The sequence below is a fragment of the Amphiprion ocellaris genome, chromosome 24 (assembly GCF_022539595.1).
Source record: "Amphiprion ocellaris isolate individual 3 ecotype Okinawa chromosome 24, ASM2253959v1, whole genome shotgun sequence".
Taxonomy (NCBI): domain Eukaryota; kingdom Metazoa; phylum Chordata; class Actinopteri; family Pomacentridae; genus Amphiprion; species Amphiprion ocellaris.
The window spans coordinates 8,657,795-8,675,005 of NC_072789.1; the positions used below are offsets into that span (position 1 = coordinate 8,657,795).

A 17,211-nucleotide genomic window follows, 5' to 3' on the forward strand; every position below is an offset into this window, starting at 1 on the left:
TTTATGAATGTACTACTAGCATGTCGCAGAGCTGCAGGGTGAAGCAACACTTCCAGGGGTCTATTTCCGTAGAAAGTTTACTCGTGCGAAGATTTTATACTTTCGTGGAAGCAAAGACAGCGATGCACCTGATTTCTAGGGATGTTCGCCCCTGAATTCCCTCCTTAAACCACAATCTGAATATCACACGACTGATTTCATGCGTGGACCATTAGCCGCTGAACTCCTAAAAGTTCCCCTAACCCATTACTCCTGTCCCACATGTTCATTTTCTTAAGATATTAGGCAATTTAATTACAGTTAAGAGCATTAAGGAGCAATTTTAAGTATAATTTGCAGTTCATGAACTGTTTTTGAAAATTACTCTTAATATAATTAACTTCTGTCATTAGGCCTAATCCCTGCAGGCTACAGAGGGAATGCTTCCTTTAAGAAATTACATACATGTAACGCTACATTCATTCCTTTTCAACAGGAAGGTTGGACTGCAAAAGGTTCGCCTCCTCAATGGAGTAATTATCTATTTCCAGCGAGAGAGTACAAAACAGTGCTAAGTCCATTAATGGCTGGGAGTCTTTCTAGCATGAATAATCATAAACCAGCCAAAAAAAAGAAAAAAAAAACTAATTGGACTGTTCAGAAGACAGAAAACACACAGAGAGAAAGGACACATTTGAAGTTCATTTGCTTGAGAATTTAAGGGAAAAATGCCAAAAAAAAAAAGGAGGGCAAAGGGCAAGAAATCATGGATTTTTTATGACCACATTAACCCCGGCATTGAATTGCACTGTCTGTTCTTTCTCTGGTGAAGTATACCGCTTAATTAGGGCAGATATTTCCTTGTCGAAAATAGTGGGGGCCAACGTCTAATTAAATCAAGAGGACAGTGGCGTATTAGTGATGGGAACGCCCAGGCAGCCATCCACCATCGGCCATGATGCCTTCATAAAAAATGCATGCAGCACCCCGAGAAGAAAGCTCTAATTTACAAAAAAAGGAAAGAAAAAAAAGGAGAGGAGAGGCTGGGTATTCATTCAGGGTCTCGCCGGGGTGAACCTCGCACCTTGACGGGTAAGTGATGGTTTGCTTAACGTCTCCTCTGATGAGGTTAAGGACGTGTCACTTTGTCTTTGGCCGAGCTTTAATCAGGCTCCAGCCGGCCCTCTGGCACGAGCCGAGGCTTTGCCAGCGCGTAACTGACCGGTGATTTAGAATGATATGATTACACCTACACCGGCATGCTGCGCGGCGGTGTGAATTAGCCTTCCCCCCTCTAGAAAATGTGTAATGAGCGATGTTCCCTGCACCCAGCTGGGGCCCCGCGGACTCAGCCATGAGCCGGCATCCTAATCAGCCGTCAGCCAAAAAAGCCGCTGTTGCCGGCGCATTAGAATCTGTGTTTGTGCATATCAAAAGATTTCCACAAACGCATTGGCAAAACACATAATCACTTATCCCTCAGAGGGAAAGGAGGAGGAGGGAGGGAGGCAGGATGAGCGACGGACGGACAGACTGACAGAGATCATTTCCTTTGAGTGTCGGAGGAAATCGCTGGCCGTCACGTGACGAGCTGCAACTCGTCCCGGTTGTGTGTTTAATTGAGGGATTCTGAGCAGGAGGAGAGTGGGAGTCGACGCACTGCAAGCACAGAAAGGATGCAAGATGAGGCTGAAAAGCAGCAGAGAAATGACCAAACGCACTCACGAATTAAATCAAAGCTGCACTATCGGGGTTATTCCTGCTCACATAGGGCCTTTGAGGGGTGACAGCACAGAAAATGAGTCTAGTGTTACCTTGTTCAACAGAAATGTGCATTTTCCTGTCATTTCTGACCATTTTAGGAACAAAAACGGCAATTATGCTTGAATAAACGACACTCAAATTAACGAAACTGCTTAAAACATAATCCAGGTTCAGTTTGCTGCTTCGGTTTTTCCTTTAAATTTGCCTACAAAGTCTTTGGGGGTCACCAGAAACTTCTCTATGTAGGTAAACTCCTGCGTATGTGCACAGTTGCTTCCTGTACAAGCTGTACATTCAGGTTTTTACCTCACCTAATTAGCAAATTGCAACAAAAGTAAGCACATTAAAAAGCTAATTTCAGTGACTGCTCTTCCTCTAATGTAAATAAATGGCATAAATTACAACATTTCATACACTCAGTCTTCAGACAAATAAGAGGATGTGCTTGCAGAACCCAAAATACGTCAAAATCAAGTTTAAACAGGTAGATAAATACAGATTGTTCAAGCTACATGTTGCAATGTGTGGGTTCCAAACACAATTTTACAACTCGGATAATTCAAAATGGTGTTTCAAGAAAAAAAAAAACATTTTAGAAACAAGAATTTCTCTGAATCAAACAGGACTCTTAAACATAAACTTATTTTCTCGAATAATTCATGAGTTGTTTGGTCAACCAAAACAGTGAAAATCGTCAATCAGAATCTTGCTTTGTCCACAACTCAAAGACATTCAGCTTATTGTCACAAAGGGGGAAAGAAATTTGAAAATATTCAAAATCTAAGAAGCCAAAATCAGACATTTGTGACTTTTTTTTTTCTTAAAGCGATTATTCCCTAAGCCCAAAAACTAATTCTGACAATAATTTTAAAGTATCTTGTGCACTGGTGTTAAAATTTATGTCAAAACACAACATTTAAACACAGAAAATTTCACTACAACACAACCTAGATGCCATCTTTCGTTCCAAAAGTAGCTGTCACTAAACGATGTGAGTAGCAGATGCACATCCAGTCAACAGACCATGCAAGAGACAGTCATTTGCACTTGATAAACACTATTTATTCACAGTTTTGTTGGTAAAAATTACCCTCAAACACTGGAAAACCATAGTATTTCAAGTGTGCATGCAGAAAATTCTTTTTTCTCTTTACTGCGGTTACTAAACTACTGATGTTTCTATTAAAAATAATCAAAGTCTGAATTTGACACCACTGTCTTAACATTTTCATGCTGCTATTTGAACATAAAGCTAATTTGCAGGTGTTACTGAGGATCAGCAACCATTAAAAGCTTAAATTTTACTTTAAGGTTTTTTTAATATCATTTTAGAGGCTTTTTAGTCATTTCATTGTGATGGGACCTCATTGCAGATACCATTTGCACAAAAAGAGGTTTTTATCACGTACCTGTCATAGTTCTTGGTTGTGCTTGTTGATAGACTGTCGCACTCGCAGTCTTCATTCAGGTCCTTCTTCTGCAGAAAAGCTCTCCAAAAGACGCTGTAGATGCTCTTCAGTGCTGTAAGCATAAACGTGCAGAAAAAGAATCAGGGTGAAGGTTCAGAGAGAGCTGAACTCACACTTCAAGTCGAGGAAATCACTGATTGTTTAGGTGTTCAAGAAATAAAGTTTGTAGGTTCCAATCCACTTTTACGCTTACTGGCCTTCAACAGGTGATACAGTCAAACATAACAGGTACTTAAACCTTGTTTTATACCAAAAAAGCAGTGGAGGGTGGGAATCAGGATCTTGGAATTCATGCTGGAAAGGGTTGAAAAGAGGTTGGTCTCTTAATTGTCATAAAACGGTGTAAACTGCATGTTTCTCAACAACCAAGTAGACAGATGTCTGGTTTTCTTCACTACTCAAAGATATTCAGTTTACTGTCAAAGAGGAGGAAAGGAACCAGAAAAAACTTGAAAGTCTGACTTTTTTTCCTTAAAAAAACACTTGTTGACAATGATGGCATGAAACACAAAAACTCTTCTCCAGGGCAATACAAACATGCTTTCCTCGTATTTTTTTGTTCTTTACACTCACAGAAGTTGAGTTTTCTATTTAATCCTACAGCCAGGATGTCAGCGGATGTTTCTTCCGATGATCATGTTGACACTGACCTGGAGTCCCTTGAAGAAAACTTTATTTAAATGATCAGTAACGACAAAGTGTCAGCCAATAGGGGGCTCATCAGCTTCCTGAATGGCTTCTTCAGTGCTCTATAATAACACAAGTATTTGCTGTGTTTTGTGTCACTGTGGAATGATAAACTTTTATTTGAGATGATTTTTTTTAGCTGTCCCATGTCTCTGCAGGAGAAGGCTTCACCGCTGCCCTGCCACTGTGCCAAACGTGGTGTTTCGGTGGCAGCGACAGCATAAAAACCATAAATTCAAATTAATAAAATTCCACGCGGGGGTCCTGGCAGAGCTGTCCAACATCGCCACGGTGCACCGAACCCCCTCCGACCGTCGCAGCATTGTTGTCTTTGTGACGCTCTGCAGCTGCTGTATTCACTGGGAGAGGCAGCGATGGCTCTCTGTCCCCTCGGACTCACACTGTCACCTCAGTTTCATAATATGTCCTAATAAAAATTATGAATAATAAATATATTTAAAAGTTCATGATTTCTGTGTAGGATTCACATAAAGTATCTAAGCATTCTGGGAAATGTAGGAAAGAACTCACTGAGACTTCTTAAGCATCAGAAAACGACCTTAAATTTGAGTTTTGAGCACTTAAACTCATTTTAGTATCATTTTAATAATTACCGATTATGTAGCAAACTTATATTTTACATTTGACCTCTTCCTGTGCTTCCTAATTCACTTTTACCTTTCCTACCTTCAGTTATTTGCATTTTTGTTGATGGTGTACAATGACACTCACTGATACTACCATTTCAAATGCATTATATTGTCAATATACATCTCAAACAGAAAAATAAATTATAAAAAGTTGCTGAATTCTTTATAGAAATAGAATGGCCCTTGGCATTCTGGGAAATGTAGGAAATAACTCACTGAGGCTTCTGAGACATCACAAAATAACTTTTAAAAAATTGCATTTGAGCTTTAAAACTCACTTTTACATAATTTTTACAAGTAGGTTTTAAGTAGTGACTCTTTATTTTATACTTGACTTTTCCTACCTTCAGTTAATTGCTTTCGCTCTGTGAAGCACTTTGGACCTGACAAAACAAATAAAGACCAAGTCTCAATCCTCTATCCCCAATAAACAATCTACCTATGCAGATATGCATTTGAAAGGTCAGGATTTTTTGTGCAGGGCTCATGTCACATCTCTCAGCATTCTGGGAAATGTAGGAAATCACTCAAAGAGGCTGCAACAGAAACATTTCATCACAGACTTCTTAAAATGAAAACGTCAGCTTTAAAACTCATTTTTCTATTATTGTAACCATTACCTTTCATGTAAAGACAATTATTTTATATTTTAACTTTTCTGTGCGATTCTTGGCTCAGTTTTACATTTTTTCTGATGCTCTTATAAAGCATTTGGATTTGTCTTTTGTTTCCTCAGACTCACACTGTCATGTCCACGTATATCCTCAATAAACATCCTAAATGTACAGATCTGTATTTAAAAGTTGCTTATTTCTGTGCAATAATGTTATCTTGGCATTCTGGGAAATGTAGGAAATCACTAACTGAGGCTACAACAGAAACATTTCATCACAAACTAACTTTAACTAAGAGCATTTAAGCTCTTAAACACATTTTAATATAATTTTAATAATTATCTTTTAGGTAGGAACCTTACATTTTATGTTTGACCTTCTCTGTGTGATTCCTGGCTCACTTCTACCTTTCCTACCTAGTTAATTGCTTTTTTGCTGCTACTATGTGAGGCATTTTAGACCTGTTTGGCAAAATGGCCCATAAATAAAGACCGAGCTGCTTCTGCAAAGCGAATGCACATTTTTAGAAAAAAAAAAAAAGATATTCTTGCGTCCCTGGAAAATGTATTCATAATAATGGCAGGCAAAGGAATATACGCCAGGCAGGAGGAAGGAAAAAAAAAGACAAAAAGAGGACACAGGGTCCAAAAGTAATGCAGTAACATCCCCACATTAGGCGAGGATGAGTTTCTTTTATCATCATCTTCTTCTTCTTCCCCTCCTTTTTTCCCTCCTCTGTAGCACCACTGGCACCGGGCTGCACCACCTGCTCCGAGGCTCTTTTCGCTGCAGCCAGAATGAACAGCTGGCTGCTCTTCTGACGCTCTGATTGGCTAATCCCTGCTGGTCACTTGCGCTTTTCCTCCCTGCATGTCATTGAACTTTCTCTTGCCCGGTGCCAGGTCCGAGGAGTGCTCGCTCCCTCTCTCGTCTTTGCCCGGGCCCGTCCTTCATGTGCCCCGTGAATGGTCCGGGTGGCATATGGGGATATGTAAATAATTTAATGAGGTCAAAAGTGTGAGAGTCTCCTCTACTTCTGCCTCGTACAAACCTTTTCCAAGGCATCAATAGATAAATAAAGGCTGTTCTCGCTGGCAGGGTGTGAGTGAAGCTGCCCAGATGCCAGGAAAACACATGTTAAGGTGTATCGGCAAAGAAAATCCCTCTACCTGCTGACTGAAGCAATTCACCTGAAACGTTCTTGTTGACAAGTCAGATATTGAGCTCCAAATCTGAGCAAATTTAAGATAACAAGAAAGTATATTAAATGTAAGGGGTGAATGGAAGGATCAAATGCCAATGCTGGACAATGCTATTAGCAAATCGCGAAGTCCACAACTTATCCATGTGTGGCTAGTAAATAAAGGGATACTAATTTATGTAGACTGAAATTTGGGGGTGATTTAAGCCCACCAATCAGTCTGTAGTACATGGTTCAGCTGACTTAACTCCAGTTTTATCATTCGATAGCCACTTCTTTTACAACACAACTCTCCAGAGGTTAAACGATCAGTGGTTTTAAAAATTCACAGAGTCCTCCTTGGGTGGCAGTCACACTTTTAAGGCTCCATTACATGTTTTAAATCTGTTTAACCTGAACTAAACTGAAGCTCGACTTGATTAAAATCATATCACAAAGAGAATCGCAATTAGATATTTCCCCACATCGTACACCTTGAACAGGTAACTGGTTTCACACAGGGACAACATGAAAATGCAACCATGCACACTTACAGCTTCAGCTATTTAGAATCTCTAATAAAACTACTATTCATGTATTCTGGCTGTGGGAGTAAGCTGGAAAACCCACACTGTGTCATCCACCTGTGATGTTGTAGAGGCTGCTTCCTGATCAGGTTTGAACCTACAGATTTAGCTGACAAACATGATTTGTAAAATGACAGTGGAGCTGAATTTGGGGAATTGTGATTTTTTTTTTTGACACATACTGACAGATCTGATTTGTTATATATCTTTTAAAATGGAAGCTCAAGTTCAATATGCACTTTGTAGCACATTCAAAACAAGCAACAGAGCATCCAAAGTATGACTGTAACACAAGGACGGCGGCATGAATTTGCAAAATCACTGACAACAGTTAAATCATGAGTTAAACACGCTGCATAACATACATCGTAAACTGCAGCCTGCAGATTGAAGTTTTTGATTTCAAATTGACTGACTGCTTAAGTTTAGCTTTACCCTTAATATTTAAACTTGCTCTGTAAATTTGCCCCTTATTTCTCTGCACTTTGGCTCGTGCACTTTGATCCCTGAAAAACATGATTTGGAATCTCTAATTTTTTTTAAATGCGCTACTTTTGACATGCATTTGTGTCTTCTGTATCTTCACAATCATGGATTGTGTGTAAAACTGAGCAATTATAATCCCTGACTCTGGCATGCAGGCTGTTTATAGCATCATCACCCATGCATGACAGCCTAATGTTATAAAGTGTTATAGATTAACTCTTATAAACTATTCTGAACTTTATTTCTGTTGTTCAATTTGTTCTTTACTTCTGCAGCTGAAAGAATAAGACTAAAACTGCCTTCTACACCATAAAAATGTGAGATTCATTCTCCCCACCACCATAAAAATTATCATTTTAATACTTAATATTTCATCCTTTTAGTATTTTTTTTGAAAGTAGAACAAAGAGACTACTACTTTATTTTATTTGAACAATACTGTGATGCTAAATTAAAGTATTAAGACACTTGAAACTTACCAACGTCTTACCACATTCTTAATTAAAATCAGATCCACACCTGTGAGTGCATGACCGTAAATTCAGGGATGAGAATGACAAATGGAAAAAAACTCGGAAAATGTCTGCCGAAGCCGCGCGCGCCCCCCCCCCCCTTAATTACACATTCAGTCTCCAGCTTATGTTGCTTTTAGCCCATATTACATTTTTTAAATCCCTAATATTAGTTTAGAATTATATTTTGTTCTCGTTGTGAGAAATATGCTGCTGTAAACCGGTCTAATGTTCGCTAACAGATGTCCCGCATGTGTTGAACTTGCTCTGTAGTCGAGGGACCATGGGGGCTAACGTAGCTTAGCTAAATTTAGCATGAAGGCCGGAAACGGGTGAACGCAGCTAACATAGCTCTGTTCAAAATTCACGAAAACACCTCACAGCACCAATGAAACATACTGTTTTACAAATTATTTAAAAAATAATGTTTATATTCACGCTGTTACTCACCTCTGTGCTCTTGACGTCCAAAAAACGTTGTTTATTGCCGTTTCTGACGTGGTGCGTCATGGTGCATTCAGTTCCGCTTTTCCACCAATTAGGGGGCGTGTCCCAATCGGGAGTCAGCCAATCAGCAGCGAGGACGTGCAAAACACGCTGCAGTGTTAAAAGTCAGCATGCACAGTCCAGGCCAGCAGTCCAGGCATTTTAACCTCATAATTGCACCATTTTCATGTTATTTCACTTTGAAATTAAGGCAAAATGTGATTCATGTAAAGTCAGGTCATCCTACTTTGTTACTATACTCAGTCATGTTCAATATTCATATCACAGTAAGTACAGGTTCATTGTATACCTTGGAATTAGTTTAATTTATTTGATTTGTGGCTATAAACATATGTGAAGGTGTGCTTTTGTAAATGTCTGTTTTCTTAAATTTTATCTAATAGTAATGTGGGTGATCCACCTTTTAAATAGTCCAAGAGAAGAGCTGCAGGTGGCGGTGAGGAGAGAAAGTTCACAACCACATGAAATAAATAACTAATAATAATAATTAGAGCAAATCTGCTGCCATTGGTGCTGGCAAAAAAAAAAAAAAAAAAATGCTGAAAATTCTGTTTTTAATATCCCTGTTCATATTTCATTCCACTTTCATTCACTTCCCTTATGCATATGAACTGTAAAAAACATTTTTTTTAAACTGCATTTATTTCTAAATCATGCACGGGATCCCAATAAATAAGCACATAATATAGTATAAGGTCTAGATGGCAGCAAATTTGTACAGTTTATAACCCGAATTTATGATAGTAACAAGTGCTATTTTGATAGTTTGGGATTCTTCCAGCATTTTTAAGCAACAAAACTAACAGAAAATGTGACTTTACTGTGTGTACATGTAGGCTGTGTTTCATTGATTGGATTCCTCCTCCCGTGAGCAGCCTCTTCCATTCATCAGATGCACAACTACCACTGAGTCATTTACTTCTTTCTTTTTTGTATTTCGGGGGCCGATGTGTTCTCCAGCAGACTGACTTCAACATGGAAAAAATACTCTTCGGATCCTCGACCAAACCTCAAACCTATTTTCATCCACTGGCCTCCGACATGTTCTGTCATGCTCTATCATTCTTATTTTGTGCATTAAAGCATGATCTTTTTCCCCTTACGTCTTCACTTCTTCCTTTTTTTCCATACTGTAACCCCTGAAACACATTTACTTCTGTGTTTTTTAAAACCAAGAGTGTGTAAATGAAGCTGACTTGACAAGCGAAAGCATTTTTTTTTTTTTTTTAACCACACATGACCTTTTTGTCTGTGGGAGGATGAACGGCGCAGGTAAAGGAGCGCAGATGAAGATGAATAAAACAAGACACGAGTGTTCTCAATGCAAAACGAGTCGATTTTACTACTAAGTGTGTCTGTGGAGGCAGCAGAGTAGCCTGAGGCAAAATGTACACTTAGCTTTGGTCTATACAAGGCCCAGCAGTGAATCATCAGAGCTCAGCTGTCCAAAATACACCACCAATCTGGCCCAGGCATATGGCTGCATGACACTCGTATGAATTACTACTACACGCTCGTGTTGTTGTTTTTCCTCCCTTTTAAATGTTGTATGAGCCGGGCAACACTCCCAACACCGTTTTACATCAGTGCAGATCAAAATCACAGCGCCGGCGAACGAGCACAGTGGCCAAACAGGTCTGCAGTTTGAGTGTTTTAACACCGGAAAGAGCTCGAATCAGGTTTAGAGTGCTGTAAAGTGAATATTTGTACATGCAAAAATTACATTTATGAGGTTTTTTAACCTCTAAATTGCAATTTTTGTACCACTCTCTGTCTGAAAACATGAAATCATACAAATGTTGAACATTTTTCACTAAAGTCAAGACTATAAAGCTCAAAAACTGAGCATCTGAGGCTGCTGGTGTTATTAAAATTGCTCCAACAAAGTGTCTTTCTGTCTTCTTTCTCATGTTACGTCATGTAAGAATTTCCTTCAGGATCAATAAAGTTCTATCTTATTAAAATGTTGTCTTAATTCAATCGAAATCTTTTTTGGTTTAAAATCCTTAAAATATTGCCTATCTTTTTGTCTTTGCCTGTTGTTAATCCATATTTAGGTGCATTTTTCTTTTTGTCAACAAATTCTGTGAAGATTAAAAGTCAATTTTCAACAACAGCTCCATATATGAGCATTTTAACACTGGAAAATAGGTTAAAAATTTTATAAAATGAATACTTGTTGGTGCAAAGATGACATTTCTGATGTGTTGTAACATCTAAATTGCAATTTTTGCGCTGATCTTTACCTAAAGACATGAAATCGTACAAACGTGGGATTAACCGTGAACACATTTCCACTAAAATCAAGAGAAAATTCAAGCATCTGCAGTTCGTTTCTGTGCGCTGGCTGCAGTTTAAATTTTTACAAGGAGCAATTTCAGTCAAGACATATTTCTATAAAAATAAAATTAAGCGCACACACACACACACACAAAAATCAATCCATTTGGCCATTATGCAGCTTGATTGCAATTAAAAGCTGTCCTCCTCCAGGCTGAGGGCTAATAGTCTGAGGCAGTATTGATCAGTAAATGTAAGAGCAGACTGGATTAACATCAGTATCAGCCAATATTCAAGCGTGACAACTGGAATTCATACAGACAACAGTAAATAAAAGCAACTAGATGGCAGAAGAGAAGCTGAAATCTCTGTTTTTGAGCACCTTCTCTCCCTGCAGAAGTTTCCCTGATTCCCTCTCTGAGTTCAGTGTTGCAGGAATGTTTCATCACATCCATGCCGACCTTTGACCTTCCCATAAGTTGCCTGTGAAGTCGGAATGAATTCTTTCAGCTTGTATGCAAGTCTAATAGATGTTAAATTAAAAAAAAGTAGGAGGAAAAGGTTGAAATTTCTCTCTTAATGATAGCGCTGCACTCTGGAGGATTCCCCCCTTTTTGCCCGTCTTCATTTTTCGCATGTGTAGTTGTCCAGGCGGTTCACAGCACATTATCAAATTCATCAGCTAATCATTTAAGACCCCCTCTTTTATCTGCGAGATGGTCCACGAATGATCCGATGGCGTGCCGATCGATGGCAAAATCGGAATATGCAAAGCGCGTTCTGATGTTTGGCATCGCTCAACCTTTGCCGCTTTCATCTCGGCCCTTTTGATGTTGCTTTTAATCTGCATAACGCGGAGCAAGCGGCTAATGGAGTGGAGCGTCTCCTTCGCTGGAGAGGACTCCTCCGCTGGAGTCCACCTGTCAGGGCCGAGCAAGGGTTCAGAATCAGATTTGGGGAATTTGAAGATGGAGAAATGAAGTTACAGTGACGATTTGAACAGATTTTTAGCCAAAAGAAATGCGAGAGAACTATGAAAAAAGCATCCTAGAGTTACAAATGAGGCCTTCAAATGCATTGTTTTGCTTCCACACCAAAGATGTTCACTTTAAAATGATAACAATCCTTATATTTGAAATCTTCGCTTCATAAATGAATTTGATTTTGGAAGAAATGAAGTTCTACTGAGCATTTGAGCTGATATTTAACCCAAAAACATTGCGAAACTGTGAGAAAGTGCCTCTACACAGGAGTGTAGACACTTCAAAATGATCTGAATTCTAATAATTGGCTTCATAAATAACACAACCCCTTCAAAATAAAGCCACATGTTGCTTTAATTCAATTGCTCATTGTTAGCCTGCATTTAAAGGCTGTTTTTTCATGAACGGTTTGCACATACAGTGAATAGTTGAGTTAAAAAGGCTCAGTAAGTGTTATTTTCAGTGGATTACTACATAGTATTCACAGTGCAGGCTTTATTCTATAGATACTTGTTGATATTAGACAAATCCAGGTGAAACAAATGTGGAATATAAGTTCACTTTTCCTTCGTTTTATCATCTAAAGGAGTCATAATAAGCAGCAAGGCCGAGGTCACTTCACTTTGATCCATTTGAAAATGTGAATTGAAACTGTATGTAATTAACATAATAATGAGAAGCAGCGGTTTGTGTCTGAACTGGATATGAGGAGGAAGATTGTTCTCACTTTGGAGGGAATTTAAAGTGACGTGAGCCAAGCAGAGAGTGAATAAACATGAAGCGCTGACGGTTTGGTACTCTGTAATTTGGCTACTTTTATTCGAGCAGGGTCATTTTCAAGAGAAATTACAAATTAAGAATTCAATAATACTTTTACAAAGACATTTCAGGAAAGATTCTTCTTCAGTCATGATATCATACATAGTATTTAACAGTCCCTCTTCATTTTTTTTAGCTTAAAAAAAGAAACAAAGATGAAGAAAGTGGAATTTTTCAGTCGAAAATACAGTGTTTTCACAATTGTATAAAAGTTCCCAAATTTGGAATTTTCCAGTAACTGGAAAATAAAAGGAAATAAAATAAAATAAGATTAAACTTCGCATTTCACAATGTTTCAAAACACAATAAATGCTCTCTTTACGTAAAATTTGCCCCTATGATCGACACCATGTTCCTTTTTACTAAAATATATCTATATATTGAAGAACTATAGTACTGTACACAACAGTATGAAATAAATAAAATTAGGAAATATAAAATGGGCCACATAAATAATGTTTTTTTTTTTCAACCTACAAATAAATGAATGCAATTTTTGTTGTTTTCAAAAAAATGGTTTGGTGTAATACTGACAAAGTTTAAAGAAAAGAACTGAGAAAACATTGCACAACATAATGTAAACTAAGGAACTGCTGCCTATAAGTCTTAATACTGACACGGGTGCTTCAAAGAACAACGGTGAACCATTTCATAATACTGAAGCTGGTGAAAAAAAGTAACCTTCCTTTTACACAATACGAGGGTGGCACTTGCAGAAAACACACAGGTTAAAAGGTTTGCATATAAGGCTTCTTTTTTCTTATCAAAAAACACCTTACAAAGGCTTCGTCCTTCATTTTTTTTTTCTTTTTTTTGTCCCCCATCTGTCCATAAACTGTATTTTCCCTTAAAATGAAGGTCTCTTTAAAACTTCTTCTCCTCTTAAGAAAAAAAAATCAACGAGAAAAAAAAAACAGCTCCTTCACAAAGTCTTATTTGAATTCCTTCATTTGATTCAAGAGGCCTAAAACAGTGTGGCTGGAGATGTTTGTGGCGAAACTAAAGACGACACTGTAGGTAGGTAGGTGATAACAAAGGTAATATCGAAGGACTGTAGTGCAGATACTACTGCTCTTTTTCCAACACTGTATAAATATATACATAGGCAATACTTTTTATTATTTTTGTTCATGATTATAGAAGCGGAGTGCAATTTGTACAAGTCACTAGTTGTGCTATAAATACTATGGAACACAGGGGGTTTATCTGAGGAGGTTAGCACCACACATATTTTTAGGCCTTAGTACTGTACATTTTTTGAAATGTATTCATTTATTCATTGTTCGGTTTGCATAATGCAGCTTATTTCACAAACCCATGCCTCCCTTCCCTCAACACCTCCTCCGGATTGATTTTTGAGTCCGTGTCTTGTTCGGCAGACATCGTTCCCCCTACTTCCCGCCCGAGGAGTCTTGTCAAAGAAAAGCTTCCCGGAAGCTTCAGGCACGTGCATGTACAGCTTAAAACACGGCGTTTTAAACCGAGCAGGTAAGAATACTGAACCGAAAAAAAAAAACAAAAAAAGAGAGAAAATTTTTTTTTAAAAAAGAAATTTTTTTTAAGATGGGAAGCTTCTGAAAAATGTCGCCGCTGATTACATGCCATCCTCCATCGCGTCCTCGTGATCCGATTTGGTTTCCGTTTTGCCGTCCAGCGAGCTATCGTCCATCGAGTGCTCTCCGTTCTCCTCCTCGTCCCTCAACGTGTCCGGGTCCGTGTCCATGCTCTTGCTCTCCTCCTCCTCCTCCTCGAACTCGTCATCCCTCCGTCCAATCTTTGCGTACGTTCCGTCCACTTCCTTCCGTCCCTCTCTGATCCCTCCGTTCACGGCGTCGTGCCTCAGGATGGCCTCGCGCTCTGCCAGCTCTGGGTAGCCCTGAGGAGTCATGCCCTGCAAGTACGCCCGGCTCATGAGCAGCTCGGTGGGCTCCAGGTGGCCCTTCTCGCGGGCCTCCCTCTCGGCCGCCTCCCGCTCCTCCGCCTCCCGCTTGCAGTAGGAGTAGCGGTGGTTCATGTGCTGCGAGTAGGAGCCCGAGTGGGAGAACCTCTTCCCGCACTTGTCGCACTGGTAGGGTTTCTCGCCCGAGTGCAGCCTGGAGTGCTCGATGAGATGGTGTTTGTGTTTGAAGGCCTTCTTGCAGATCTGGCACTGGTGCGGCCTCTTGCCTGCGGAGACACAAAAACACAGAGCGGGCGGAACGTGAGTGTCGGGCCTCGCAAATGTCCTGCAGCTACAACAAATCACACAAGTCAGATAGAGAAAGCAAAAAACGTTGAGGAAAAACTGGATGGCATGGAGTAAAAATGACATCACGGAGCATTAAATCCAACTTTGACTTACGACTTAAGGCCTATTTGTTTATTCAAATTGCGAGCGCGATGAGAAAGTGTGCTCGCATTCGTGGGCCTACATTATGGAAATTCCCTCCCGTGGTTAAAGCATGGAGAAACTCAGCCACAACTACTTATTTTGGGCCTGCGTGCCACGCTGATGAATGCAACATAAATAAACTACGGCAAAGCAAACAAACAGAGAAGGCGCGACAAAGGAGTAAACAAATCCGAGATGAGGCTGGAGGGAGGGGAGAGGAGGGGAAGCTCCGAGGGGTTGCCCTGCTTATCTCCCGACGTGATTCGAGTTCATGGCGGCGGCTGGAGCTGCATTAGCTTTTTGGGCTGGGGCTCCTGTGTCTACCCAAAGTGACGGGACGCTTCGGATGCCAAGGCAGAAATGAGAAACCCAAGCTGGCCACAAGGGCAGGGTGAGATAGTTTTACGACACAGCGCCATAAACTGTCTGGCTAAATAAATGTCCCACGGCTTGTAATGTGGCCGCACGGCTGGAGTTTCTCTTTTTTTTTTCCCAAAACTTCACTCGGGATTTCTTCTCAGACCTTAAGTTACCTGCATTCTTTTTACAAGCCACCACTACTAAGAAGTCTTCAAACATCTAATTTTGGCTTTCAGACATTGCTGCTGCTCACCACGTGTGGAAATATGGCCGCCTGCCTCGCACAAATCACATGACTCCCCCTCTGACACTGCAGCCAGCAGGCTTTCAAGCTGCACTTCTGCTCCAACATCTGGCTACTTCACTTCTGAGCCGCATACTATTGCTAAAAACAACACACGGCAACACAAACATGAAAGCGCCGTGTCCGTTCTGGAGATTATTTTTTTTTAAAAGAGTTCACTGTTCTAACGGTGCGCCCTCCCTCCCTTTTATGTCCGACCAGATAACACGACGGCTGCATAAAGCACCGAGTGCTCCGCTACAGATAGTGGATAAAATAAATGATGCAACCTAGTGAAAGAGGATCTCTGTATAATAACTATAATGAAAGACTTGTTATCAGCGCTGTGAAGCTTCTGAGCGCTACTCTGCTGATGTGATCTATCGCCAATAATGGGGCCGATAAAGGCATTAGGGGCCTTTTTTCTGGCTTTATATATCTAGGTGAATTGATGTGTGTCTTTTAAGATAGCAAAAATGGTTAATGCAGCAAGGATATGATTGCAAAATAAAGAGCACAATCATCTCTCCCTCGTCCTGCCTACCTGCTTTAATTACAAAATACTTTTACAAAAGAACACACAAAGCTTTTTAAACACATCAAAAAAGTTTGAAATTCGTTGGCAACCCTGTCAATGAAGAAGCAAGTTAAGGGTAAAACAGAGAAGGAAAGAAGGAGGAAAAAAAGGGAAACATAAAATATATATATTCATACTGATAGGATTTGGCAACACAAACATTTAAAACATAAAAAAGAAGCATGGGGTTTAAAATAAGGGTCTAGAACAGTATATACCTGTGTGTTCATATTTGTGTCTTAGAAGGGAACTGCTCTTCTGGAATGTTTTGTCGCACAAGTCACACGCGTACATACCACTTTCGGTCTTCTTAATCTTCTTCCGCGACAGACAGGAGTCGGGGTCTGTCATGTCGTCCAGCCCTGACATGTAATCTGGTGTACCGTCGAGCAGGTCCCCCTTGGAAAACACAAACAAAAACAAAAGAAAACAAAAAAGAGAGAGAGAAAACAAAAAAAAACAATAATGAATTTGGTGTGTATTTATTAAATGCACACACTGGCAATATGGGCTAACACAGCCAAAGTCACGCTTACACGTAAAATGTGCGATTATTTAGTAGTTTGTTGGGTGTGAAGATCAAAAACATTTGGAGAAACATTTTATGAAAAATAATGAGAAAATATCAATTTAATATGTTACAGTATTCCATCCATTTAGCAGCCTTAGCTTTAGAACTAGCTTAGTGGAAAAGCTAATATGCTATTATTATTTGAGATGCAATTTATGTACATTTCTTTTAGTAAAAAGTTTAGAGTTTGTTTAATCTAGAAAGCTGCAATGTCCTCGTATCACTTTCATATAAAGATACTTGTTGCTAAATGAAACAAAAAGACATTTGTGCCCATGTGCTAATTGCTAACAACTGCTAATTGAAGGGAGTGCCAAAATGCAAAACATACAAAACCAAGTCCAAAAACACTGTAGGAAAATAAATCGTAATAAAACTATTGCTTTAAATTTTCCTTAGATTTAGAATGTGTAGTTTTAGCTGAGGCTAGCTTAGCAAGAAAGCTAATAAGCTATTATTGTTGACATCATTTGAGAAGTAATTTCATAATTTTTTTCAGTAAATGATGATTGGTTTGGGGTGATTTTGTCAA

At 39.4% G+C, this 17,211-nt stretch overlaps 1 protein-coding gene across 4 annotated transcripts in view; it reads right to left on the bottom strand.

Annotated features, from left to right (window-relative positions):
• Window positions 1-12,488: 12,488 nt before the first annotated feature.
• Window positions 12,489-17,211, bottom strand: part of zeb2b (zinc finger E-box binding homeobox 2b) — a 107,127-nt gene continuing 102,404 nt past the window's right edge. For 2 of the 4 annotated variants that reach the window (XM_035943019.2, XM_055008711.1), the window contains exons 9-10: window positions 16,405-16,507; window positions 12,489-14,683 (exon numbers count right to left, since the gene is read on the bottom strand). In XM_035943019.2, the coding sequence (XP_035798912.1) occupies window positions 14,112-14,683; window positions 16,405-16,507 (675 nt within the window). In that variant the 3' untranslated portion in view covers window positions 12,489-14,111. Of the gene's footprint in view, window positions 14,684-16,326; window positions 16,508-17,211 lie in introns of all 4 variants that reach the window. The other 2 variants (XM_035943018.2, XM_023298478.3) reach the window with 1 other exon arrangement.